At 42.7% G+C, this 26,066-nt stretch overlaps 1 protein-coding gene across 2 annotated transcripts; it reads right to left on the bottom strand.

Moving 5' to 3' along the window:
* Nucleotides 1–1,201: 1,201 nt before the first annotated feature.
* On the bottom strand, nucleotides 1,202–25,468 carry LOC105025773 (transmembrane protein 184B). 2 transcript variants are annotated; one of them, XM_013136115.4, is made up of 10 exons: nucleotides 25,047–25,468; nucleotides 15,191–15,427; nucleotides 12,791–12,956; nucleotides 7,941–8,031; nucleotides 7,086–7,161; nucleotides 6,806–6,897; nucleotides 6,118–6,287; nucleotides 5,773–5,967; nucleotides 5,310–5,336; nucleotides 1,202–4,947 (listed from the first exon to the last, which is right to left on the bottom strand). In XM_013136115.4, exons 2-10 carry the CDS (start codon nucleotides 15,425–15,427, stop codon nucleotides 4,721–4,723), a joined length of 1,281 nt encoding a protein of 426 aa, XP_012991569.2. In that variant the 5' UTR covers nucleotides 25,047–25,468; the 3' UTR covers nucleotides 1,202–4,720. The 2 variants fall into 2 exon arrangements, with proteins under 2 accessions (XP_012991569.2, XP_012991570.2); XM_013136116.4 differs by lacking the exon at nucleotides 5,310–5,336.
* Nucleotides 25,469–26,066: the final 598 nt, after the last annotated feature.

The raw sequence follows: 26,066 nt of genomic DNA, 5'->3' as shown, positions 1-26,066 counted from the left end.
GAGTTATAAACATGTAACATATTTAATGGTGTATTTCTACATTTAACGATTTGTTTCACAATTTCATATTTCACTATATAGGTATTTATTTCACGGCTGCTGTCATTGTGTTCTGTCGTTATTGAATCCGCCATTGTATCTGTCACTTTCACCCATCAAAGTTGTAAGGGCGGGCTCTACCGAATACCATTTTTTGATTGGTGAATCGACAACCATCTATGGGATCAACATGCCTCACTGAATGACTTGGTGAGGAAAAAAAATTCTGAAATTGAAACTGCCGAAGATATTACAATCTTGACGTCCATTATACGACATTGCGGTTGAATCAATTCAACGATTTCTTCGATTTTATCTCTAAATACTGTAATATCTTCGGCATTTTCAATTTAATCTGCAATAGAAAGCATTTTCTTCTCCAATTCATCCGGTGCAGCCATATTAACGCGCCACAGAATGAAGTCGATGCACCAATCAAAAACAGTATTCGGTAGTCCGTACTTACAATTTTGATGGGAGAAAGTGACAGATTCAATGACGGATTGAATAGTGACCGATATCACAATGACTGCAACCATGAAATAAGTCGTGAACTATGAAACTGTGAAATAAACCATTAAATGTAGAAATCCACCATTAAATATGTTTATTTAAACATGTTTTATATGCATTCTTTTATTTATCATTTATATTATATTTCCCTTTTTAGTTAATTATTTAATGGTGTATATATTTATTTAATAAAGTACTTAAAATTCCTCCATATTTGTCCTCCTTGAAGAAGAAAAACCAAATTGAAGATTGTACATTTAAATTACTTATTTTGTTTTTATTTTACTGACCATTTTGCCTTGACATGTAATCTTGTTTTACTCACTTTGGACGCCTGCAGTACAATCCCTCCCACCCTAAACCACCCAAGACTAATACTATTTGGGTAAGAGAAGACGATGACAGTTCATGTTATCGTTTGGAGGCATAATTCTACACAGTGCCCTTTTTAAATGAATTACACATTTCACACATTTTTTAAACAAATGGAAAACACAGTAAATCCGTCAGTAAATCCATTAGACGTTGTCAGGGTTCTGTGCATAGAGTGTAGTATTATGCTGTGCCTTCAGAACACAGTCCTAATGGAAAAGCCTGCTGTTCTTACACACTGGTAAGACGACATGTTAATACACAACAGGACAAAAGGAAAGTCCCAACATTTGTTCCGTCTTTAATTGTGTTGTTTGAACACTACACAGACAAAACCAGCATCATAATGTATAAAGCATAATAATACCACAAACATAAAAACTGACCATGTGAATGTTTCTTTCAACCTACATTCCTAGGAGCCCACGGTCCCAGGAACCAAACCACTTGAGTTTACAACAGATAACCTGATGTAAGCAGATAATTTGAAACATCTGAATTGGAAAGATCCCTAATAAAAAGCCATTATATCAGAGGAACAGCACTGGAGTTACTGTTTTAAATAATTGACAAAAAAGAGGGGCTGTGGTATGTGGCCAGTATACCACAGCTAAGTCACAACGCACCACAGAGTGCCTGGACACCATGCTAAGCCGTGGTATATTGGCAATATATCACAAACACAAGAGACGCCTTACTGTTATCACAAACCAGTTACCAACCCAATTAGAACAGTAAAGTGATGATTTCACACATCTGCCATAAGCCAATCAGCACTCAAAGCACCTGGTTCATAATAATACAGTCACAGCCTTTGAACTATTTTCAATCTAAAACAAATGACAGCCATGCATACAAGTTCAATGGTTGGAAACCATGGAGGAAAAATAGGGCTGAGGGAACACAAGGCTCTGAGAACAGGGTGAGGAGGCATAAGACCTGGGCAACAGAGGGAGCATAGTGATTAGGGAGCACAGGACCTGTCAACTGAGGGAGCATAGTGATTAGGGAGCATTGGACCTGTCAACTGAGGGAGCATAGTGATTAGGGAGCATTGGACCTGTCAACTGAGGGAGCATAGTGATTAGGGAGCACAGGACCTGTCAACTGAGGGAGCATAGTGATTAGGGAGCATTGGACCTGTCAACTGAGGGAGCATAGTGATTAGGGAGCATAGGACCTGTCAACTGAGGGAGCATAGTGATTAGGGAGCATAGGACCTGTCAACTGAGGGAGCATAGTGATTAGGGAGCATAGGACCTGTCAACTGAGGGAGCATAGTGATTAGGGAGCATAGTGATTAGGGAGCATAGGATCTGTCAACTGAGGGAGCATAGTGATTAGGGAGCATAGTGATTAGGGAGCATAGGATCTGTCAACTGAGGGAGCGTAGTGATTAGGGAGCACAGTGCCTTTAGAATATATGGCTGAGGGCCCATCGGGTGGTCCTGCAACCAAATAAATGAATAAAGCAATATGGAGACAGTACAAAACTAAGCATTCTCTGAGCTTTACACCATTGTTATAATAACCAATATTCATATTATGTTCTCTATTTCAACTTTATATACAATATCCTGTATTATCAGGAATAATATATTCATAATACCCAAAATATACAACATAGGGCGCAACGTCCAAATAATTAGAACTGTGTGCAGCCCCTACCAAAGACTTAAACCTGCATAATATGTTGTATTTATTGAACTTGTTACTGTAGAGCAGTGGTTCTCAACTTTAGGGGTCGCAACCTGAATTCGGGTTGCAGCTGCTGTTTGAATATTTAAACTTCTAACATTGGCTTGTGACTGCATCAACCTGTTTCAGTTGGGTCCTGGGGCAAAAACCAGTTGACAACCACTGCTGTAGACAACAAAATTCACTTAAATAAGGGTATTTTTACCATTTACTTACAATGTAAAACTGCTGCTTTGGCAATTGCAGTGCAGTGAGAGGAGTTAACACGAGTATAATGCAATCTGTCCAGCAAAAATACTTCTCAAAAGAAAAAGCAATTAAGAGTTTGCTGTGACACTGAGCAGCAGCATATGAACCCAAAGGCAGAAAGTAGCTAGAAATAAAGAAAGCAGGTATATCCAGTCATAACTGAGGTAAACTAATGCCGGAGATAGGCAGAATTAGTTTTAGTTCAAATTGAATATGTTGGCAAGCCTATCAGACTCTTCCCATAGGCTGTTTTGGAAATTGACACGGGGCAAACCTTTACTTGGTCCATATACCCTTGCTTTTACGCCATCTCCACTGTGTCACCCAAAGCAATTGTAGAACAGCTGAAATGATACACGGACCCCCTCTAACGGTCAATCCTCCGAAGGCTTCCTGAGGATTTAACTGATACTATGCACACAAAACAGTAAATTAAGTGTTCAGGAGTCCCTTTGTGTGTTTAGAGTAAACACGACACTTTGGTCAAAATTAGTAGGTGCCGATGATAAGTAAATTCCCTTTTGAAAAAAATGTACACCCTCTATTAGTTATGCCTGCACAATCTTGGCATCTATAATATGCCCCAAATCCTGACAACATGTGCCAATACATCTTACAGTTCAGTTTAGCTATTTTACACACTGTGTGTACATTTCATCCGTGAGTGCCTTCGAAGCCTCGAGTATCCTCAGTGGGTGGGAACATCTGTACAAAGTACAGTACGTAGCCCTTTTCACTACACTGATCTGGCAGCCAAAGTGCTGGTAATGCCCGAATTGCAGGGTTATAATCTGGTTTTCTGCAGCCGGATCGGCTCCTCTGAGAAGGCTGTACCTCTTTAATCTGCAAGGCGATGTCTGTCGCCCCCCCCACACCCAAACCAAACGTCTGTCCACAGCTGCTCCCTCAGTATGTCAACAACAACAACCCTAATAACATTCTGGGAGACATCCACGAATAACCCCTGAAACCGAGCTTTCATGTTATCCTCATTGTACCTTCCGTTTCATACCGACCAACACACTCAAACACAGACGCATAAAAACCTCCCTCAAATCTTAAGTCTTTCCTATTAGACACGGTAAAATGCCAAGTGTGCTACCCATTAATTATACATGAAAATACAGTAACTTTAATAACCACGTATATTAGGATATGGTCCGGTAACTGAGGGGTGATCTTGGAAATCCAAGTCTTTAGTGTGAAAGGATTAAACTGGCCAAGCAGAATCTCTTCCTATCTGGGCACATTTCAGTGTGAGGCAAAGCTAGCAGGAGGAGGTGGGGGGGAAGGAGAATGGATGTCTGATAAAAAAAAAAAAAATGGAGAAACTGAACATGTCAGACAATATTTTCATGGCACGCACGTTTGTGAGTGTATGTTTTTCTGGTGCGGCAGGCCTTTGTAGTGTTAACGCACCGACCGAAGGGGTCGTGGAGAGGCCAACGCACCTGTGTGTATTTCAGTTTGTGTATTGGCAGTGTTATGGGGAAATAACCCTTCTACAGCCGCATCAACACAAGCAGCCCAATTCAGATGATTATTATTACGCTTTTCTTTTTAACCAATTGTTTCTTTGGACCAATCCGATCACCTCAGAAAAAGATTTGACGTGATTGGTCAAAAAAAGCAGTTAGTGTGGAAACGGATCCAAACTGAGCTGCCTGTGCGATTGACGCCTAATATACGTAATTGGTTGCTAGCCTGTATTGTCACTAGAGACCTGTATCGGTATATGGGAACTATATCTGAAGTGGATCAGCCAAAGCACTCAAGCCTGTTGATTTGGCACGACAGTAGAGTCCGTTGAGGCATTCCCCAGAAGTACCACCAGTTGGTGCGTAGGGTTTCAGAACTCATCGTCGGAGCTGAGGAGCATGGTCTTCTCGTTGTCACGGGCGCTGAGGTTGCTGTGACTGCGGGACATGGGAGGCCCCCCATGCTGATCCAGTGTGGATTGCTGAGTGTACTGCTGGTAGGCTGGGGAGAAATTGTGGATGGCATCCTGCACCATGTCCCCAGGGTTCATGGTTTCTTTCAGGCTGCTTGAGATGCTTTTCATGGGGGCGCAGCGACCTGGGGGGGGGGGGGGGGAGGAGGAGAACCTTTGTGAATCACAATAACGTAAGGAAGAGTGGAATAAAATAACCTGAACGACATGAGCAAACAAGATGGATCACAGAAAGCTACTGAACCAAAAGATGCCAACAAGCAGAGGAGCACCTAACAGACTACAGACCTCAAACACACTATGAAATTATACCTGGATAAAAGCAGCCGATACTGTACAATAAATGCAGAAAACACTGAAGGTGACCACAAATAAATAAAAACAACATTGAAACATCATGCAAGCCAAGGAATTATAAAATATGAGCAAATCACACATATAATGTCAGCGTGAGGCCAAACACAGCTGAGCTAGTAAGTAGACCTACCGTACTGTCCATAGATAGGGAACGACCCTTACAGAGCAGCACAATGACAGGGAGAGTGGTGGAAAGAGAGGACACAAAATATATACAAAGATAAATATTGAACAATAAAAAAAGGAGAGAATAAACAGTAGCGTACGGTAACATTGAGCAAGGTGAATTAAGCCAAGAGGAAGAGAAAGAAAAGAATTGAGACACCATGGACAATCCTCACCAAACACAAATCTGGAAACATAACATTGTTAATGTCGTTTTCAAGAAAAGAATGTCCATATTTTTCTCAAACACAAACAATTCTGAAACTTCACAAGCTATTTTGAAGGCGCAATGTGTTCAGAGAACATTCAGAAATGTTCAGAGTACGTTTAGGGGAATTACTGCTTTCAGAATGCAACATGGTGTTTTTTTTTATTCTTCCAAAGCATGGACAGTGTCAGTGTCAACACAGTGTTTTTATTTGTCTTACCATACAAATCCAGCCTCTTGTCCATGTAGACCTTGTAGGTGAAGGCGTGGCGCAGGGCCACAGCAGCAAAGAACATCTCAATGCAGATGATAAAGTTCTGGTAACCAGCAGCGACAGTGCCCTCTCCCACAGACACCTGCGGCGAGTTGATTTTGGGGATGGCCCCACACTTCTCCAAGATGGCCAGCAGCATGCCTGAAAACACAGCCAGGGTGACAAGAGTCAGAGCACCTTCAATGGCTCAAGGTCAGCAACTTGGGGGGCATTATCATATTATTGTGAGTGTGTGTGTATGCGCGTGTGTGTGTGTGGGGGGGGGGGGGGGGGGGGGGGGGGTCCTCTCACCCTGCCAGAAGGAGAGGAAGATTACAGATTTGACCATGAGGAACTTCAGCATGGGGCTGTAGGGGACCAGCAGCTGGCGAGTGGCGAAGTAGAAGAGGAAGAGTGCGTACAGAGACAGACTGACAGAGAAGTTATAGATGATGGTCACATACAGGTATCCACTGGCCACACTGGGGAGAGACGGGCAGACGCGTATCACAACAGTGTCAAGACACACACAGCGCTGTAGCAGCAGTCTTGTCAATGCCGTGTCATCTGAATCCTGTTTTAAGCAGGGTATCCTGGGTCCTGGATGTTGACCGGCTAAAAGCTGTGGTATGTCAGACTGTATACTAAAGGTCTGACATGACATCATTTATATCATATCGGTATCAATGTAACTATTGGACACTCGATAACTACTAGGATGTTTTGGTGAAATGTGACATTCAATCAGATTTGAGTACAAAAACTGACAACAAAAGAAATACAGACTACTATAAATATTCTAGACAAACATTAACCCTCTGTGACCTTTGAAGTGGGAGATGCTGTGACCAGGGTGGGAAATGCTCAGTTAATTATTCATGGAAGACCTCCGGCCTGGTGGAATTAATTGTCCCATGGGTTTGGCAATGAAATAATGTCAGTGACCATATGAGGATATCATAAAGTAGAATGAATAACAGTGTCTTAAGGCTCTACGTACTTAAAGTCTCCATCTCTGTGCTTCCCAAAAGCCTGCAAGATGACAGTGATCATTGCCATGAGAGGCTTCACCACACAGAACTGTAGAGTGGCCTGGTAGAGGGAGAGAAAAGAGAAAGCTTTACGCACAAAGCTATAGAAACACAGCATACAGAAATGATAGGAGGTATGTAGGCCTAATTCAAAACGCTAAAGTCTAGCCGTTTTTAAAGCTCATGCTCCAGGAGAACAACTTAAGAGTTGGGGCCTGTTAAGATGTGCATGAGAACCTTGCTCCATACCTGTTTACAGAACCTGAGGAACCCAATAGAGTAAGTCCTGCCCCAGAGACAACATGTGCCATACACACAGCTGGACCTGGAGAGGAGACAGGAGACAAACTGTTAGTAGTCTGTCTACACGTGAAACATGCACTGTTAGTAGTCTGTCTACACGTGAAACATGCACTGTTAGTAGTCTGTCTACACGTGAAACATGCACTGTTAGTAGTCTGTCTACACGTGAAACATGCACTGTTAGTAGTCTGTCTACACGTGAAACATGCACTGTTAGTAGTCTGTCTACACGTGAAACATGCACTGTTAGTAGTCTGTCTACACGTGAAACATGCACTGTTAGTAGTCTGTCTACACGTGAAACATGCACTGTTAGTAGTCTGTCTACACGTGAAACATGCACTGTTAGTAGTCTGTCTACACGTGAAACATGCACTGTTAGTAGTCTGTCTACACGTGAAACATGCACTGTTAGTAGTCTGTCTACACGTGAAACATGCACTGTTAAGTAGTCTTTCTACACGTGAAACATGCACTGTTAGTAGTCTGTCTACACGTGAAACATGCACTGTTAGTAGTCTGTCTACACGTGAAACATGCACTGTTAGTAGTCTGTCTACACGTGAAACATGCACTGTTAGTAGTCTGTCTACACGTGAAACATGCACTGTTAAGTAGTCTTTCTACACGTGAAACATGCACTGTTAGTAGTCTGTCTACACGTGAAACAAGCCGTTTGTGAGTCGGTATGTTGGAAGTTAGAATGAAATTACCAGATTTTATTTCTCATTCAAAAAGGTTTCATAAGAGATAGAGAGGACAGGGAAAGGGGGAAAGTTTAGAGAAGAGGTAGGAACTAACTCAATGGGCTTTCCTCTGATCTCAGCCATGATGGCACTCTCCCCTCCAAGGTATTCATAGCACAGGCTGAGGAAGTTGTAGATGACAAAGGCTGCAGAGGAACACAAACACGCAGTGTCAGAGTGTGTTAAGAAGGTTGGACAGACTAGACCAATATCCATTGACAATATGGCACATTACAAAGATAACAAAAAAACTGTCCAGGGTTTGACCACAACTTAATTGTTAAACAAAATCAAAAATGGCCACCGATACATTTTCAGATTTTGATATTACTATTGAACTTTTGTGGCCAAATATACGCATGTAAAACACGTATTTGTGAGCAGTGGTGTTACATTCATGGTCAGTTCTCAGGACAAACCTCTTATGGCATCTCACCAAGAATGGACTTCATGCACAATACACATGAATGGAATGACACATGTACAATAAGAGAGAATCAGAAGTTGTAGTGTATGTGTATGGTCCGATATAAGGCTATATTGTAGAGTTAAAGATGAGTAACTAATTCTACAGTCCAGCAGTACACCATTCACTGGCTAAGAATGAGACATTAGATACAGGCATTGTAACCTCTACGGACTGAAGAACGCATTCGCTGACAAAGATGACGACTGTCTGTTGGCCTCTGGGTTATTTGGGAGCAAGAGCTTCAGACAGATACAAAAATGGTGAAGTGCCGTCCTTACACTCAATGGTCCAAAAAGATCCCGTGACACTGATCAAAAGAGTTGGCGTGTTAACCTCGGTGTCGGGGGCAACTGTCCCGTGGTCCTCATACCAACATTACTCCCTAATCACCTCCATCGTCCAAGCCTCCATTACCCCTGTAATGACTGTCTAGGCCATTGCTCGACATGACAATGTGCAGTAAGTCAACGTACCTAGTGAAACAACGAAAAATGAAGTAAAGCAATGCAAAGACAACAAAACTAGAATAAGGCATATGACAATTAGTTGGGGGGGGGGGGGGGACTGAATTTTAAATGTAAATTCTCTGGATAGAGAAGAGATTTCTTATAAACTAATGTGTCTGGACTCTCAAATGGCTCTATGATATCAATGCCAGAATCGGACTCTAAAGAAGCACAACACCAGAGTGTGCAATGATCTTATCAATGTCCTTCGAAAAGGTATACATACCATTCACTACCATTCAAATAGTTGATACAGACACCACTGTCCTCCTTGACAGGCTGTAACTCCATCTTGCCAAGGATTACCCAACCATAGCTACAGGTTGTTTTTGTATGGATGAAAACTACTAGATCTGTATAAAAATCACCTGTGAGAAGCCGGGAATGCTAATAATTTGGTCTTTGGCAGGCTTCCTCGCACTCAGCGGCTGTGATACAACGTCACAGTCATTTTCAGAGATGACCGCTACATTCGTTTCCATGGCAGCCGAACCATTTCAACCCCTTGATCTTGATCAGTTCACACTTTAGAGATTGCTGTAGAGATACACCATAAGGGACGGCCTTGTGACTCCCTCCAAGGCTGGGGTGTCCCTCTTGTCCACGTGGGCAGGCATTGTTGGTAATGGCCCATGGCTAAGCCATATATTCTCGCTTAGATCAAAATGGCTCCAATTTTAATCTAACCTTAATCTCAATAATAATGTTTATGACCAAACTTAACCTTGCCCAAATGCCTGATCCAAACCCCTAATGCCTAAACCTCTAACAGAAACCCCAACTGAAAGTTTGAACCTAAACCTTACCCCTAAGCCCCAATTATATTTATTTTTGCTTGCATCATCAAACATGTTTCAACTCCTAGTAAGTGTCTAGTCTAATGCCAAGGACCACCTTTTTCTACAAAGTTATTGGTTCAAATGAACCCAGTATTGTGGTGGGACAGACAGAAGGTAGACAGAGAAAAGACTCACTAGTCAGACTGAATTACTTCCAGTTTGTCAGGCAGAAGGAGCTAGAGGACTTGTCTTTTCTCTCTCTCTCTCTCTCTGTCTGACTCTCCTGTGGCTCTGAGTACTGTAATTGGTGTCATTGACGGGGAGGAATGTGGTTTCAGCTGCTGTCTCAGGTGTTCAGTCCAGGCTAATTTGAGGGTGGTGAAGCAGCTACAGGACGACTCAAACCTGAAGCGTTACTGCTCTTCCTCCTGTCCTGTCTCTTCTTCAGCATGGGACACCAGCCATATATGACTCCTCCCACTGTAATTTGCATTCCTTGAACATTGTATTTGCGCACATTAAGGGACTGACTACTTGCGTTTGTGTATGTGCAAAGAGGCATGTAGAAATGTACTGCGCTGTGTGTGTGTGTGAGTGAAGAGAGTGTTGTGAATGTACTGCGCTATGTGTGTGTGAAGAGAGTGTTGTGAATGTACTGCGCTGTGTGTGTGTGAGTGAAGAGAGTGTTGTGAATGTACTGCGCTGTGTGTGTGTGTGTGTGTGAAGAGAGTGTTGTGAATGTACTGCGCTGTGTGTGTGTGTGAAGAGAGTGTTGTGAATGTACTGCGCTGTGTGTGTGTGAGTGAAGAGAGTGTTGTGAATGTACTGCGCTGTGTGTGTGTGTGTGTGTGTGTGAAGAGAGTGTTGTGAATGTACTGCGCTGTGTGTGTGTGTGAGTGATGAGAGTGTTGTGAATGTACTGCGATGTGTGTGTGTGTGAAGAGAGTGTTGTGAATGTACTGCGCTGTGTGAGTGTGTGAAGAGAGTGTTGTGAATGTACTGCGCTGTGTGAGTGTGTGAAGAGAGTGTTGTGAATGTACTGCGCTGTGTGTGTGTGTGAAGAGTGTGTTGTGAATGTACTGCGCTGTGTGTGTGTGTGAAGAGTGTGTTGTGAATGTACTGCGCTGTGTGTGTGTGTGAAGAGAGTGTGTGAATGTACTGAGCTGTGTGAGTGTGTGAAGAGAGTGTTGTGAATGTACTGCGCTGTGTGTGTGTGTGAGTGATGAGAGTGTTGTGAATGTACTGCGCTGTGTGTGTGTGAAGAGAGTGTTGTGAATGTACTGCGCTGTGTGTGTGAGTGAAGAGAGTGTTGTGAATGTACTGCGCTGTGTGTGTGTGTGAAGAGAGTGTTGTGAATGTACTGCGCTGTGTGTGTGAGTGAAGAGAGTGTGTGATTAGATCATAGCAATAACTATCGTGGAGTCCTAGGGCACCCAGCGCAGGAACAGGGGGCAATAAGCAGAGTGGCCCTGGGGGTGTGTCTTTGAGTGGGCCGTCTCAATTCCTGTACAGCCTCTAACATCCTCTGTTTTAAACTACCATTAACAAGCTAAGTTGCTAGCAGCTGGACACACAATATCATTTGTATTACATTTGAATGTCCCTATAGACTACAGTTTTATGGTTGTGTTACAACACACAGTGAATAACACCCTGCTGCGTATGGGGGTGCGTAGCCACAGACCAGTCAGAGTGCCCATGATGACCCCAGCAGCAGAACTGGACCATGGAGCAGTGGAAGAAGGTCGTATGGCCCGATGAGTCACGTTTTCTTTTACATCACGAGAATGGTGGTGTACATGTGCGCCGTTTACCTGGGGCAGTGACAGCACCAGGATGCACTGTGGGAGGATGACAAACTGGTGGAGGGATTGTGATGCTCTTGGGCAATATTCTACAGGGAAAACCTGGGTCCAGGCATTCAAGTGAATGTCAATATGACATGTGCCCCTTCATGGCAATGGTATCCCCTGATGGCATTAGCCTCTTTCACCAGGACAATGCGCCCGAGAATCAGCAGAATGTGCCAAGAAACATAAAGACCAAGTCTCACAAAGGAGATAAAAAAAACAGCTTAACTTGAAATATTAACTGCAGATGTCTAATGGTAATTTGTGCTTGTATTTATCCTAGTAGCACAGTAAAGGTCTTCCATGTGGCCACATTAAGGGGATAAAACACTTCCAAAACCCCAAAAAAGGATGCCTTTTTGTTTTCTGTGAATAAAAACAAGCCAGCACCACCTAAGTTTTGATGGAAACACCCGCGTGGAAAACCGACCACGGACGGAAGGGCGCGTACCTGTCGGCTCTCATGACATGCATCGCATTCAAATGTCTCGGTGAACCGAATATTGCGGAGACAAATTGTGTGGCCCTAACTGTAACTGCAGTTCATGCCCGCTGGACCCCCCCCAGGCCACGAAGAGCTGTTCCTCATTAAGCTCTTCAGCATCCGTCGCCCCCAAAAATCCAGTGAAAATGACATATACAAATACTGAATGAGTGTCGGCAGAGTTAGCATGCCCCTTCCCTGGATCCTACCAGTATTCGGCGAGGGGTAGTATTTTATCAACTTAATCGATGGACCACTAAAACGATTACATTTTTCAGTTTTCAAGTTGAGAAAGAGGTGGACTTAATGCATTAAGTCAGCTTTTAACCAAACAACCAGATAGAGATGCCTAGAAAGGCAGGGACCTTTGAAGAAACCTAAACAGGAGTCAGATTGAAATGTGCCAGGTTGAGGTAAGAGCGTATGGATTTTCCCCACCACATACACCAATTTGAGGAACTTTATCTCTTGAAAATGTTTGCATTCAGATCAAAAAGGTAATGTTCTGAGCACTTCTAGAATGTCCACAAACAATTTTCACCAACTCCATTTCTATGGAACATCCTCATTATATTTATTTTATTATACAATACAGAATAACAGGAGAAACTGTGCATCGCAAACAATGGAAGCCATTGAAGTTCTTCGGCAAACGTCAACCTAGAGCAATTTGTTCATACATTTCATACACCACCCCATGGGAATACAATACACCGCCCTGGAGTTGCATGGGCCATGCTCAACTGTGAAAGCACAGCGCAGCTTAATCCACAGTCACATTCACTGCACTGACAGAACGGGAAGCTCAGGCCCTCACCTTCATAGCAGTCACGAACTGTGTCAAAATAGACGTAGTACTCCTCGTTGGTGAAGAAGAGGAGGCTGAGCCACGAGTCGAAGGCATAGATGGGCACGATGAAGAGGATGCGAACGATGTGCCTCTGCTCGTTGGGGGAGCTGTAGTAGCGCAGGTGCATGTAAATCTGTAGCGTGAATGAATGCAGACGTGAACAGAGTCAGGGAAAGACAGAGAACATTAAAGAGAAGATGAAACAATTTAATCAATTTAATGTGAGGGATTAAATGTGAGGGAGACATTTAAAAATATTAAGTGACTTTAAAATGGACAATGGAGAAAATAATGTAAATAACTGTGTGAGTCCACGTGAGCTACCTTAAATCTGTTAGGTAAAACCAGTGCCTCATCTAAAGTTTGTTTTTCATAGACTCTGGGGTTTTGTCTAACTCTGACGTCCCACCCAGATCCTGGTCTGTATGTGTGAAGAGTGACTTTGTGTTGAAATTAGGTCCTTTGTCATCAGTACCTTTTGTCTGCTTTATCTGTCCCCTAGTCACCTGTTTTCCACTCACACAAAGCTCCACCTACTGTATCACCTTTCCTGGCCTGGGTCGCACACACACCTTCAGGAAAACAACAAACACCAGGGCACACAGAGCCCTGCACCCAGCATTGTTGCTGGGCAACAGCTGCCCCTCTCTGACATCACTGCAGAGCTGGGAGCACCTGTTGTCAGAGCTACCGCTCATCTTTAGACCTTTGTGTTAGCATCAATAAACAGCAGAGTGGAATCATTCACCATCAGTAAGTCGGAAAACAAACAGCAGGTCAGAGTGATCTACTGCCGGACACATGACTAAAATAGAAGATATCTGAACAAGTGCTTTGATTTGCTTGCAGTGTGTACCTGTGAGTTGAGTTGTGCATGCTGGGAAAACTACGGTAGGAACGAGACCACCCTTATGATCACGCACCTGCTGGAGACCCTGGCATAGTGACCTGCCGGTAGGTCACAGTCTACGTACAAGTAGCTCATCAAACAAATCTAAAGCACATGCAATGTTTACATGTTTTCTAATGCAAATGCAAAACAAATCTCACTAGTGTCAGTCACCGCAAGCTACTGTACCAGCCACGATCAAATCAATGCAACATTTACAGTATCCCACTCCAGTTTACCATGTTGGCCTGTAGGCTTAAACGTCAAACACTGCATATGGCATGTAATTTTCAGCAATATTGGCCCTGTCTGTCTGTCTGGTGTGTGAGTTTGTCTATCTGTAGCTAGTTCAACTAAAACCATATAGGGAGTTGACAAAAATACTTCCCTAAAACTGCCAAGATGGCTTACCTGGAATATGCATCTTTGAGTAGGTATATCTTTAAAAAAAAATATATTACTGTAAATACTGTGATGAAATGCACACCAAAGACAGACCTACATTTTCCACTGTTGTTAGACGCAAAATTAAAGGGCCTGATGCACAACGAATGGATAATAACACTAGAGAAATCAACATTTGTTTATTTTCATGTAGACCTAAATAACCATATAAGCCTGGAACACCTACTTGAGGATGGTTAGTAATGTTCTGAGTAATGCATAATGATAATACTGCAAGGCAAAGTTCCAAATGGAGGCAGGATTCTGGGAAGAACTGGTGGTGTGTCCACTCCTAGGGACTTACGAAGCAGAAGACATGTGCCCTACTTTCTAAATACTTTATCTGCAAATTACAAATCTGAACTAGCTAGGTAATGGCCTTCACCGAGAAGAGACCCCCCCCCCCCCCTTATGAATGTGCTAGTTGTCTGTCACGCTTATCAAAGACATTTTTGGTCATGCATAGATTTTTAGCATAATCCGTTGGCAAGCAAGCAAACAGGTCTCTTCGTTGGATGAATAGTGCACTGTTTGATGAGAAGTCTAACTGGGCATTCTAGTTATTGTATTCCTAATGCACATCCCTAGCGCTGATGATTTGGTGTGACGTGAATAACTGAGGTTTGAAAAGACAATGCCATCTCTAAAAAAAGGTCAATAATAACTAGCTAAACCCTTTGTCATTTCCCTTTCACCAATTTTTAGATGTGGCATAACATTAGCTAGCTAGCTAACATTGCTTGGGTAGCCAACAAAATTGAGTTAGCTAAAGTTAGCACGCTAGCTCATTTTGACTGACATCGCTAGCTTATGACCACACTGCCATCTGTCTACATTTGGATGAAATGATGAAGGCAAGTTTTTTTGACTTTAGCCTTAAGTTTAGTGTTAGAGGAAATAAGTAATCGTTTTATGGCCCCCACAAGGATAAAAAAAAAAAAACGTATGTGTTAGTGAGGAGTGAAAAAGAGAGTGTGAGTGACTGAGAGTGAACGGATCAGAGTGAGAGAAAGTGGGTGACACTTCAGTCTTACCTGGTGGCAGGTGATCAGCAGTGCTGTCCAGACAAAGAACCCAGACACCGTCTGAGCAGTGGAGGTCATGAGAAAGTAGGGTTCCTCTGGGGTCACCAGGGGGACCTCGGGCCCCCAGGAGGCATTTGTACTAGATGGGGCTAATGTGGTTGGGGACCCAGGGGCCATATCTGCAGGTGAGTGATTCTCCATACGATCTGACAGGGGCATGCCACGTCTCCACAGCTCCGCCATCATCTAGAGTGGAGGGAGACAACGGGGGCATTTGGTGGGTGTGTGGGTTTCTGGATATTCTGGACGAGTGCATTAACAGAAATACGGTACGTAGAAACGGTTTCAACTGAACAAGTCAATACTAACCAACATTTCAAGTGAACACAAAAAAATCTGAATAAGATTTGGAGATGGGAGAAGAAAGGGGAGCAGAAGGAGCGTGGAAGAAAGGGTGATGAGGAGACAGAGGGAATTGGCGAGACATGGACTGCTGACCCAAATTCTCCTTCTACTCTCCTCTTGGTTTGGGGAGCGTGGGAAGCATAGAATGTCCACAGAAACATGCACATACATGTCTACAGAGTTCTAGGACAGCTTTTCACATCAGCTACAGGGCCATTGACCCTGGCATCAGCTACAGGGCCATTGACCCTGGCATCAGCTACAGGGCCATTGACCCTGGCATCAGCTACAGGGCCATTGACCCTGGCATCAGCTACAGGGCCATTGACCCTGGCATCAGCTACAGGGCCATTGACCCTGGCATCAGCTACAGGGCCATTGACCCTGGCATCAGCTACAGGGCCATTGACCCTGGCATCAGCTACAGGGCCATTGACCCTGGCATCAGCTACAGGGCCATTGACCCTGGCATCAGCTACAGGGCCATTGACCCTGGCATCAGCTACAGGGCCATTGACCCTGGCATCAGCTACAGGGCCATTGACCCTGGCATCAGCTACAGGGCCATTGACCCTCACATCAGCTACAGGGCCATTGACCCTCACATCAGCTACAGGGCCATTGACCCTCACATCAGCTACAGGGCCGCTGACCCTCACATCAGCTACAGGGCCATTGACCCTGGCATCAGCTACAGGGCCATTGACCCTGGCATCAGCTACAGGGCCATTGACCCTACCATCAGCTACAGGGCCATTGACCCTACCATCAGCTACAGGGCCATTGACCCTGGCATCAGCTACAGGGCCATTGACCCTGGCATCAGCTACAGGGCCATTGACCCTGGCATCAGCTACAGGGCCATTGACCCTGGCATCAGCTACAGTGCCATTGACCCTGGCATCAGCTACAGGGCCATTGACCCCCTCACATCAGCTACAGGGCCATTGACCCTCACATCAGCTACAGGGCCATTGACCCTGGCATCAGCTACAGGGCCATTGACCCTCACATCAGCTACAGGGCCATTGACCCTAGCATCAGCTACAGGGCCATTGACCCTGGCATCAGCTACAGGGCCATTGACCCTGGCATCAGCTACAGGGCCATTGACCCTGGCATCAGCTACAGGGCCATTGACCCTGGCATCAGCTACAGGGCCATTGACCCTAGCATCAGCTACAGGGCCATTGACCCTAGCATCAGCTACAGGGCCATTGACCCTGGCATCAGCTACAGGGCCATTGACCCTGGCATCAGCTACAGGGCCATTGACCCTGGCATCAGCTACAGGGCCGCTGACCCTCACATCAGCTACAGGGCCATTGACCCTGGCATCAGCTACAGGGCCATTGACCCTGGCATCAGCTACAGGGCCATTGACCCTGGCATCAGCTACAGGGCCATTGACCCTAGCATCAGCTACAGGGCCATTGACCCTAGCATCAGCTACAGGGCCATTGACCCTGGCATCAGCTACAGGGCCATTGACCCTGGCATCAGCTACAGGGCCATTGACCCTGGCATCAGCTACAGGGCCGCTGACCCTCACATCAGCTACAGGGCCATTGACCCTCGCATCAGCTACAGGGCCATTGACCCTGCCATCAGCTACAGGGCCATTGACCCTGGCATCAGCTACAGGGCCATTGACCCTGGCATCAGCTACAGGGCCATTGACCCTGGCATCAGCTACAGGGCCATTGACCCTGGCATCAGCTACAGGGCCATTGACCCTGGCATCAGCTACAGGGCCGCTGACCCTCACATCCACTGAAGGGACAATCAAGGCAGACTGCAAGATCAACTAGACATATTAACACCAGGGGGACATACAGCTAAAATAATAGCAATTAATTAAATGACAGAAATATCTTAAGCACATTATCCTTTTTTTTTTTACCCCATTTTGTCCCCATTTCTATAATACCCAATTTGTGATTAAGGCCCCGCTTCATCGCTCTCTGCCGAATCAGGACAGTCAATGTTAAGATATGTAACGTGCGAAGCAAGAAAGATTCTCATTAACCAGAAAGGTCGAGCCTTTCGGTTCTTATCAAACTTTGACGCACATTAAGGACCCACTGCCCGATCTGCTTCGAGTTCACAGGCACACTTTGAGTTGCTACAGCGCCACCAGACAAGTCGACCATATTCGATTACTAAGCCCCCAAATTTGGATGGGGCTAACCAATTGTCCCACCCTCTGTGGCACTCCTTTGCCAATGCGATTCAAACCTTGGTCTCCCAACAACACAGTAGATTTTAGGCAGTGATTTTACCACTGTGCCATTAAGGGGCCCCATGATCAATACTATTGACTCCAGCAAAGTGACTGCCCCTATTGCTCAATCGGTCTGTATGACACACTCTTTCCTAAAGAAATGATTAGTTCAAGATCAGCAAAGCCTAGTGAGTATTCATGCTGACTGCAATATAGGGTCCACAAAATTTCACTCGCAGTACATGTCGCTCGAAGTACATGTCGCCACCCCAACTGCTCAGTTTACCTGCCCCAGGATATCCGGCATTAGTTAGTATCAACACCTGTCTAGGCCAATTCAGTACAGGCCTGAAAGATAAAGTCTTATAGGGGTGATACCAATGTTATGGAAAATAATAACTTTGATGTCTCACAGAATGGACAACGTGTAATCTACATTGTTTGATGGCCGATGTGTACTGTATTGCATAATGACCAACATTTACAGTATGCATTTCTAACTATTGTCATTTTTGAGAAATTCTGCTACTTTTTTAAACAGATTTCTTGTCATTTGTAATGTTTTTTCTTTGGTTTTGTTTTAAGGTAAGCAGGTGTATCATCCTAAATTACAGGTTACCTGAACATGATTCACAGGCATGCTATTTGTTACACTTTATATCACAATTAACATTTATGAGCTGAATGTAGACAAGGTGTGTTTGCATGTTAAAACATTTAAATATTGAAATACATTAAACATCTGCCGATACAAGCAATCCACTTTTCTGGACAATGGATGAAATCAGTACACTTTGCAGGAAAAAACTAAAATAACTGACTGTTCCCGTATTGTTATTAAACACTTTTTAGCTTTGTAATAGTATTGCCATACATGGCAAGTGCATTTCTGCACATATTATCTAAAATAATATAAGCTTAAACATATGATTAAAGAATGCCTACCAAAACTAGAAAAAAAAAAATTCTGAATGTGCAAGCATCAATCTAGACATTATACAAACCCGTTTCCCAAAAAGTTGGGATGCTGTGTAAAATTTGAAGACAAAACAGAATGCATTGATGAGCATTACATTCAAGCCCTATATTCAACAGACATAATACAGACAACATATCAAATGTTGATACTGAAAAATGCTATTGTTTCTTGAAAAAGAAAATGCCCATTTTGAATTTGACATCAGCAACTCGATAAAAAAAAACTGGTACATGGGCAACAAAAGACTGGAAAAGTTGTGTAATGAAAAATATTATACCTGGTGGAACATCTCACAACTAATAAGGTCAACTGGCAAAAGGTCTGCAACATGACTGGGTATAAAAAGAGAATCCCAGAGAGGATGTGTCTTTCAGAAGTAAAGATAGGGAGGGATTCACCACTCTGTGAACGACTGCACAGGGAAATAGTGCAACAATTTAAGAATTATGTTCTCTCCACGTAAAATTGCAAAGATTCTGGAGATATCATCTACGGTATATAATATCATTAAAAGATTCAGAGAATCCGGAAAAAATCAGACACGCATTAAAATCAGACACGATTGCATAGGCTCAGGAACACATTCAAAAACCACTGTCTGTGAACACAGTATGACGTTGCAAGTTAAAACTCCACCATGCAAAGAAGAAACTATATCTAAATAAAATCCAGAACCACCACCGCCTTCTCTGGGCCCGAGCACATATAGATAGACTGAGGCAAAGTGGAAAACTGTCCTGTTGTCTGACTAATCAAAATGTGAAATTATTTTAGGAATCATGGGTGTCGCGTCCTCCCGACTAAAGAGGAGAGGGACCATCCAGCTTGTTATCAGCACACAGTTCAAAAGCCAGCATCTGTGATGGTATGGGGGTGCATTAGTGCTAAACAAGATATACAGGCTTTGAAGCAACATATACTGTCATCCAGACTACATCATTTTCAGGGAAGGCCTTGCTTATTTCAGCAAGACAATGCTAATCCACATTCTGCACGTATTACAACAGCATGGCTCCTTAGTAAAATAGTCCATGTGCTAAACTGGCCTGCCTGCAGTCCAGACCTGTCACTGATTTAAAAATGTTGGCGCATAATGAAATGAAAAATACAACAAAGGAGACCCCAAACTGTTGTCTTTGTACTTTTTTCAATTAAATATAGGGATAAATGATTTGCATATCATTGCATTCTGTTTTTATTTGCATTTTATGCAGCGTCACAACTTTTTGGGAAACAGGGTTGTACTATATAATCTCAATATATCACATCTACACCCATTTTGGATGCTACAGATATCATAAGGTTAAGAAAGAATACTGACACTGTAATAGAGAAAGCAATTATAGATCAACGTGGGCTTTACAAATAAATTTTCAAAGCGATCCCATATTAGGTGAATGTACAGTGGAGGTAAAAAGTCTACACACCCCTGTTAAAATTCCAGGTTTTTGTGATGTAAAAGAATGAGACAAAGATAAACCATGTCAGAACTTTTTCCACTTTTAATGTAACCTATAAAGTGAACAATTACATTGAAAAAAAATGAAATCTTCGAGGGGGATGAATGAAAAATAAAAACCTTACAATAACCTGGTTGCATAAGTGTGCCCTCTTATAACTGGGGATGTGGCTGTGTTCAGAATTAACCAATCACATTCAAACTCATGTTAAATATAATTAATTAAACACCTGCCATCATTTAAAGTGACTCTGATTAATCACAAATAAAGTTCTGCTGTTCTAGTAGGATTTTCTTGACATTTTCTTAGTTGCATCTCAGAGCAAAAGCCATGGTCTGCAGAGAGCTTCCAAAGCATCAGAGGGATCTCATTGTTGAAAGATATCAGTCAGGAGAAGGGTACAAAATAATATCCAAAGCAATAGATATACCATGGAACACAGTGAAGACAGTCATCATCAAATGGAGAAAATATGGCACAACAGAGACATTACCAAGAACTGGACGTCCCTGTAGAAAGGACGAGAATAAAACTGGTCAGGGAGGATTCCAAGAGGCCTACAGCAACATTAAAGGAACTGCAGAAATTACTGGCAAGTACTGGCTGTGTGCTACATGTGACTACAATCTCCCGTATTCTTTATATGAATGGGCTATGGGGAAGGGTGGCAAGACAGAAGCCTTTTCTTACAAAGAAAAATATCCAAACCTGGCTGAAGTTTGCAAAAACAAACATCAAGTCTCCCAAAAGCATGTGGGAAAATGTTATGGTCTGATGAAACCAAGGTTGAAGATTTTGGCCATAATTCCAAAAGGTATGTTTGGCGAAAAAACAACACTTCACATCACCCAAAGAACACCATACCCGCAGTGAAGCATGGTGGTGGCAGCATCATGCTTTGGGGCTGTTTTTCTTCAGCTGGAACCAGGGCCTTAGTCAGGGTGGAGGGAATTATGAACATTTCCAAATACCAGGCAATTTTGGTACAAAACCTTCAGGCATCCGTTAGAAAGCTGAAGATGAAGAGAATGTTTCAGCACACCAACAACCCAAAGCCTGCATCCAAATTCACAAAAGCATGGCTTCACCAGAAGAAGATTAACGTTTTGGAACGGCCCAGCCAGAGTCCAGACCTGAATCCAATTGAACATCTGTGGGTTGATCTGAAGTGGGCTGTGCACAGGAAATGTCCTCGCAATCTGACAGATTTTGAGTGCTTTTGCAAAGAAGAATGGGCAAATATTGCCACGTCAAATATTGCCACGTTTAATTTTTCCCCCTCAAAGATTTCCGTTTGTTTTTCAATTGAATTGTTCACTTTATAGGTCACATTAAAGGTGGAAAAAGTAGACTTTTTATATGCACTGTACACAAATGTTCCAAAACAGCAAATGAGAATGCTGGCATAAGCATCTTTAAGGAAGTACATCATTTTTTCTATTATTTTGCAATGCCTGTTTCTTAGTGGTCTTTTTTGGGTGGGGATTTTTAACATATAACACAGTCATTAATATGATTGATAAGGAAAAATGGTAATCCATGTTCATGGACATATTAATGATAAAGGGAATGTTTCAGTAGCACAGAATATAAGTTTGACAGGTTATTTAATTACACTACTTTTCAGTTGAATTTGCGAGGTGCTTATAAGGTCCCTTGAGGCTCAGCTGATGGATCATGGTGCATAAACCACCAGGGGTCATGGGTTGTACTCCCATGAGGGGCCAGGATGAAACAGGTCCAACAATGCATGCACTCACTAATTCTCTCTGAGTATGAGCATCTGACAAAAATAACTTAAAAATACATTCCATAGAAACATGACAGGGGACCCTGTCCAGTCAAGCTAAATTCACTTGTGAGGGGATTTCAAAACATCTATTGTACTTTGACCCAAATTCGATGAGCTGTTGCAATATAAGGTTCTGGACATCTGATGTCTTTTAGTAAAAGAAACAAGACCCACATTTCAGCTGGTTTTCCTCTCCTTGTAAGCTAGGGCTATTCAACTCCAATCCCGGAGCCTGGAGGGATAAAACACTACCATTTTTCATTCCCCTCATAAATCATGGAGTTATTCAGACCCGGGGCAACAGGTGTGTGCAATTAACAACCAGGTAGAGAAAAAGAAGTATATAACACATACGATTTGGCCCTCCAAGACCAGATTTGATAAGCCCTGATGTAGACTATACAATGAATTAAAGTCATCAGGGGCAGGCCAGATTAGGGGGCACCAACCAAAAATGTTTTGGGGGAGTCCAGTCATGTCTCTGCTTACTATTGCTCCACTTGTCTCCTTGTTTTGGAGACTACGAACTTGTTGAGTCCCTTCCTATGATGCACATATACTGCTGTAGTATGGGTTTGATTCTATTTCAGTTAACTATCTTTCCTATCATGCCAAAGTCGGTCTCCAACAAAGCAATAAAGCAAAGGTCAAAAAACATCAGATGAAGGATACAAATTATAAAATATATATTTGAAATGACAGTTTTCACAAATGTGATAATATTGCCTATGGATAGGAGTCAGAATCTGATGTATCAGTTCAAGCTCCGGCTCGGCCGACTGGCCGTCTGTGCCATTTCTCCCTGACAATAAAACGTATGAAATACTGCAAAACATACACTCACCTAAAGGATTATTAGGAACCCCTGTTCAATTTCTCCTTAATGCAATTATCTAATCAACCAATCACATGGCAGTTGCTTCAATGCATTTAGGGGTGTGGTCCTGGTCAAGACAATCTCCTGAACTCCAAACTGAATGTCCGAATGGGAAAGAAAGGTGATTTAAGCAATTTTTAGTGTGGCATGGTTGTTGGTGCCAGACGGGCCGGTCTGAGTATTTCACAATCTCCTCAGTTACTGGGATTTTCACACACAACCATTTCTAGGGTTTACAAAGAATGGTGTGAAAAGGGAAAAACATCCAGTATGCAGCAGTCCTGTGGGCGAAAATGCCTTGTTGATGCTAGAGGTCAGAGGAGAATGGGCCGACTGATTCAAGCTGATAGAAGAGCAACTTTGACTGAAATAACCACTCGTTACAACCGAGGTATGCAGCAAAGCATTTGTGAAGCCACAACACGCACAACCTTGAGGCGGATGGGCTACAACAGCAGAAGACCCCACCGGGTACCACTCATCTCCACTACAAATAGGAAAAAGAGGCTACAATTTGCACGAGCTCACCAAAATTGGACAGTTGAAGACTGGAAGAATGTTGCCTGGTCTGATGAGTCTCGATTTCTGTTGAGACATTCAGATGGTAGAGTCAGAATTTGGCATAAACAGAATGAGAACATGGATCCATCATGCCTTGTTAACACTGTGCAGGCTGGTGGTGGTGGTGTGATGGTGTGGGGGATGTTTTCTTGGCACACTCTAGGCCCCTTAGTGCCAATTGGGTATCGTTTAAATGCCACGGCCTACCTGAGCATTGTGTCTGATCATGTCCATCCCTTTATGACCACCATGTACCCATCCTCTGATGGCTACTTCCAGCAAGATAATGCACCATGTCACAAAGCTTGAATCATTTCAAATTGGTTTCTTGAACATGACAATGAGTTCACTGTACTGAAATGGCCCCCACAGTCACCAGATCTCAACCCAATAGAGCATCTTTGGGATGTGGTGGAACGGGAGCTTCGTGCCCTGGATGTGCATCCCACAAATCTCCATCAACTGCAAGATGCTATCCTATCAATATGGGCCAACATTTCTAAAGAATGCTTTCAGCACCTTGTTGAATCAATTTCATGTAGAATTAAGGCAGTTCTGAAGGCGAAAGGGGGTCAAACACAGTATTAGTATGGTGTTCCTAATAATCCTTTAGGTGAGTGTATAATCCAGAAGTATAACATAGACCATGTCCCTTTCATGCATATTTAAAGTACTATTAGTAGAATACACCAGTGCAACTTTGCAATGTGGTTGTATACCAGCTGTTCTCCTGCTTTGTCAGTCACTAACATGTCAGATTTTTTTTAGATTAGTAGTAGTTAGTCTAGCGAACTAACCTTATGGATGAATACCAACTGGGTATTCAGAGCATGTGCCGTGCTGATTTTGTTGTTTTCTATCTAATTCCTAGTCAAACACCATTAAGATTATGTAAGAGTTTAGCTCAGACGGCCCCACGCAGGGCTCGAACCCATGAACACAATGACACCGAAAAATCATCTTTACCATCTTCCCACAAAAGCCATTGGCCTTGAAGGAGAAATGGAAACAACTACTTCAAGGTCTCAAGAGCGAGTGATGTAATCGATTGAAATGCCTTTAGCCGCTAATTGACAATCCCATTTCACACCCCTTACATAAATTAAACTATGCCGAACATAAGTCAGGATCAGTGTAGTGAAATGCAGGAGTTTAAAACCGAAGTGTTTCTTTACCAAACACATATTGCCTGAACATGATCCACAGTCATATGGCACTTTATATAACAATTAACCATTGTGAGCTGAATGTAGACACGATGTGTTTGTGTATTAAAAAACTGAAACAAAATGTGCAAATAAGACAGAAAATGGGTAGACTAATAGAAAATTACATTATTTACACAATAACTACATCTTCCTCCATCAGGAGGGCCACTAAAATGGTTATGAGGTGGGGGTAGGTCCAGGATAACATCATGAAAATTGTTCATTGTACAACAACGTGAAAACAGGAGCAAAGCTTAAAGCCGTGGGAGCAAACGAACGCTACATTCATCGTTTGATTGAAAACGTTTGTGTGTTTTGTTCAATCAAAACACAAAAACACAGCGATAGCGGTCGCTTACCTCTGATGTGGTTGTTTGATTTGTTCACACACTGCGGCTGTTTGAATCCGTGCATAAATTCTTCTTAAGACGTAAATTTAATTGTGGAATAAAAATTTTAATAATATTAGATTTCAAATGAATGCAATATAACGCAAGCGAGCGACAAATCTAGCTAAACCATATATTTCGTTTGAACTAGGTAGCTAACGTTAGCAGCATAATGTAACTGTAGTCTACGTACACTGACACTAGACTAGCGACTTGCTAGCTGGCAAACTCCTAAGGCAACAAAATAAAATCGTTAATCTATACTATTTGTCAATCTCATATAGTTTCACTGAATTCAACCAATAACATTTAAAAATAACATTATCAGGGGAACGCTCCGTTATTCCTCTGTAGCTCTCCAAGAGATTTTGGGTATGCTAGGATACCTTCATGTCAAGTTAGACACAATAACGATTTCCCACAACGGCACAAATTGCTTTTAGCATTCAAAATAAAAGACCCGCTTTGAAAATCTTGCTTAAAATGAATAAACTTGTAGAATATTTGTAACAGAAAATGCTAGGTAGTAATGTTATATTAATTCATTATTTTGACAAAATATGAAATTACAGTGGATGCAGTTTTCAGATCGTGGGGCATATTTATATTTTATTGTATAGCCCTACATATGGATTGTTGATCCATTAAAAGGGGGGTTTTAGTCAGCTCGGTGACAACAAAAGAACTGAACGCAGTTAACTGTAATAATTGCATTGTAGCTCTTATTGGGGACATTGATTCTGAAAAATTACCTCACCTTCCATCATACTGAGCATATTGACATTCATAAAACAATACATCCTTACAGATACAGATTATGCATAAATAAAAAACAACAACTGTGAATACTTAACCCAAAATTCTAGGACCCACAATACTCAGCTGGACATATTTAAACATTATTTATTACTCTCCTGTTGTCCTCGGAGAGTTACATTCCTATACATAATCTTCGATTCAGGATGTATAACCTGACTCACTTAATCATAT

The sequence above is a fragment of the Esox lucius genome, chromosome 11, assembly GCF_011004845.1.
Source record: "Esox lucius isolate fEsoLuc1 chromosome 11, fEsoLuc1.pri, whole genome shotgun sequence".
Lineage (NCBI taxonomy): Eukaryota > Metazoa > Chordata > Actinopteri > Esociformes > Esocidae > Esox > Esox lucius.
The sequence above is the reverse complement of the archived record's forward strand: the minus strand, read 5'-3'. Positions and strand labels throughout refer to the sequence as shown.

Coding starts and splice junctions, on each gene's coding strand:
- LOC105025773 (XM_013136115.4), bottom strand. CDS start 15,427: ATGATGGCGGAGCTGTGGAGACGTGGCATGCCCCTGTCAGATCGTATG. Junction 12,957..15,190: donor TGCTGATCACCTGCCACCAG/GTAAGACTGAAG, acceptor TTCACGCTACAG/ATTTACATGCACCTGCGCTA. Junction 6,898..7,085: donor TCCTCAGGTTCTGTAAACAG/GTATGGAGCAAG, acceptor TCCCTCTACCAG/GCCACTCTACAGTTCTGTGT.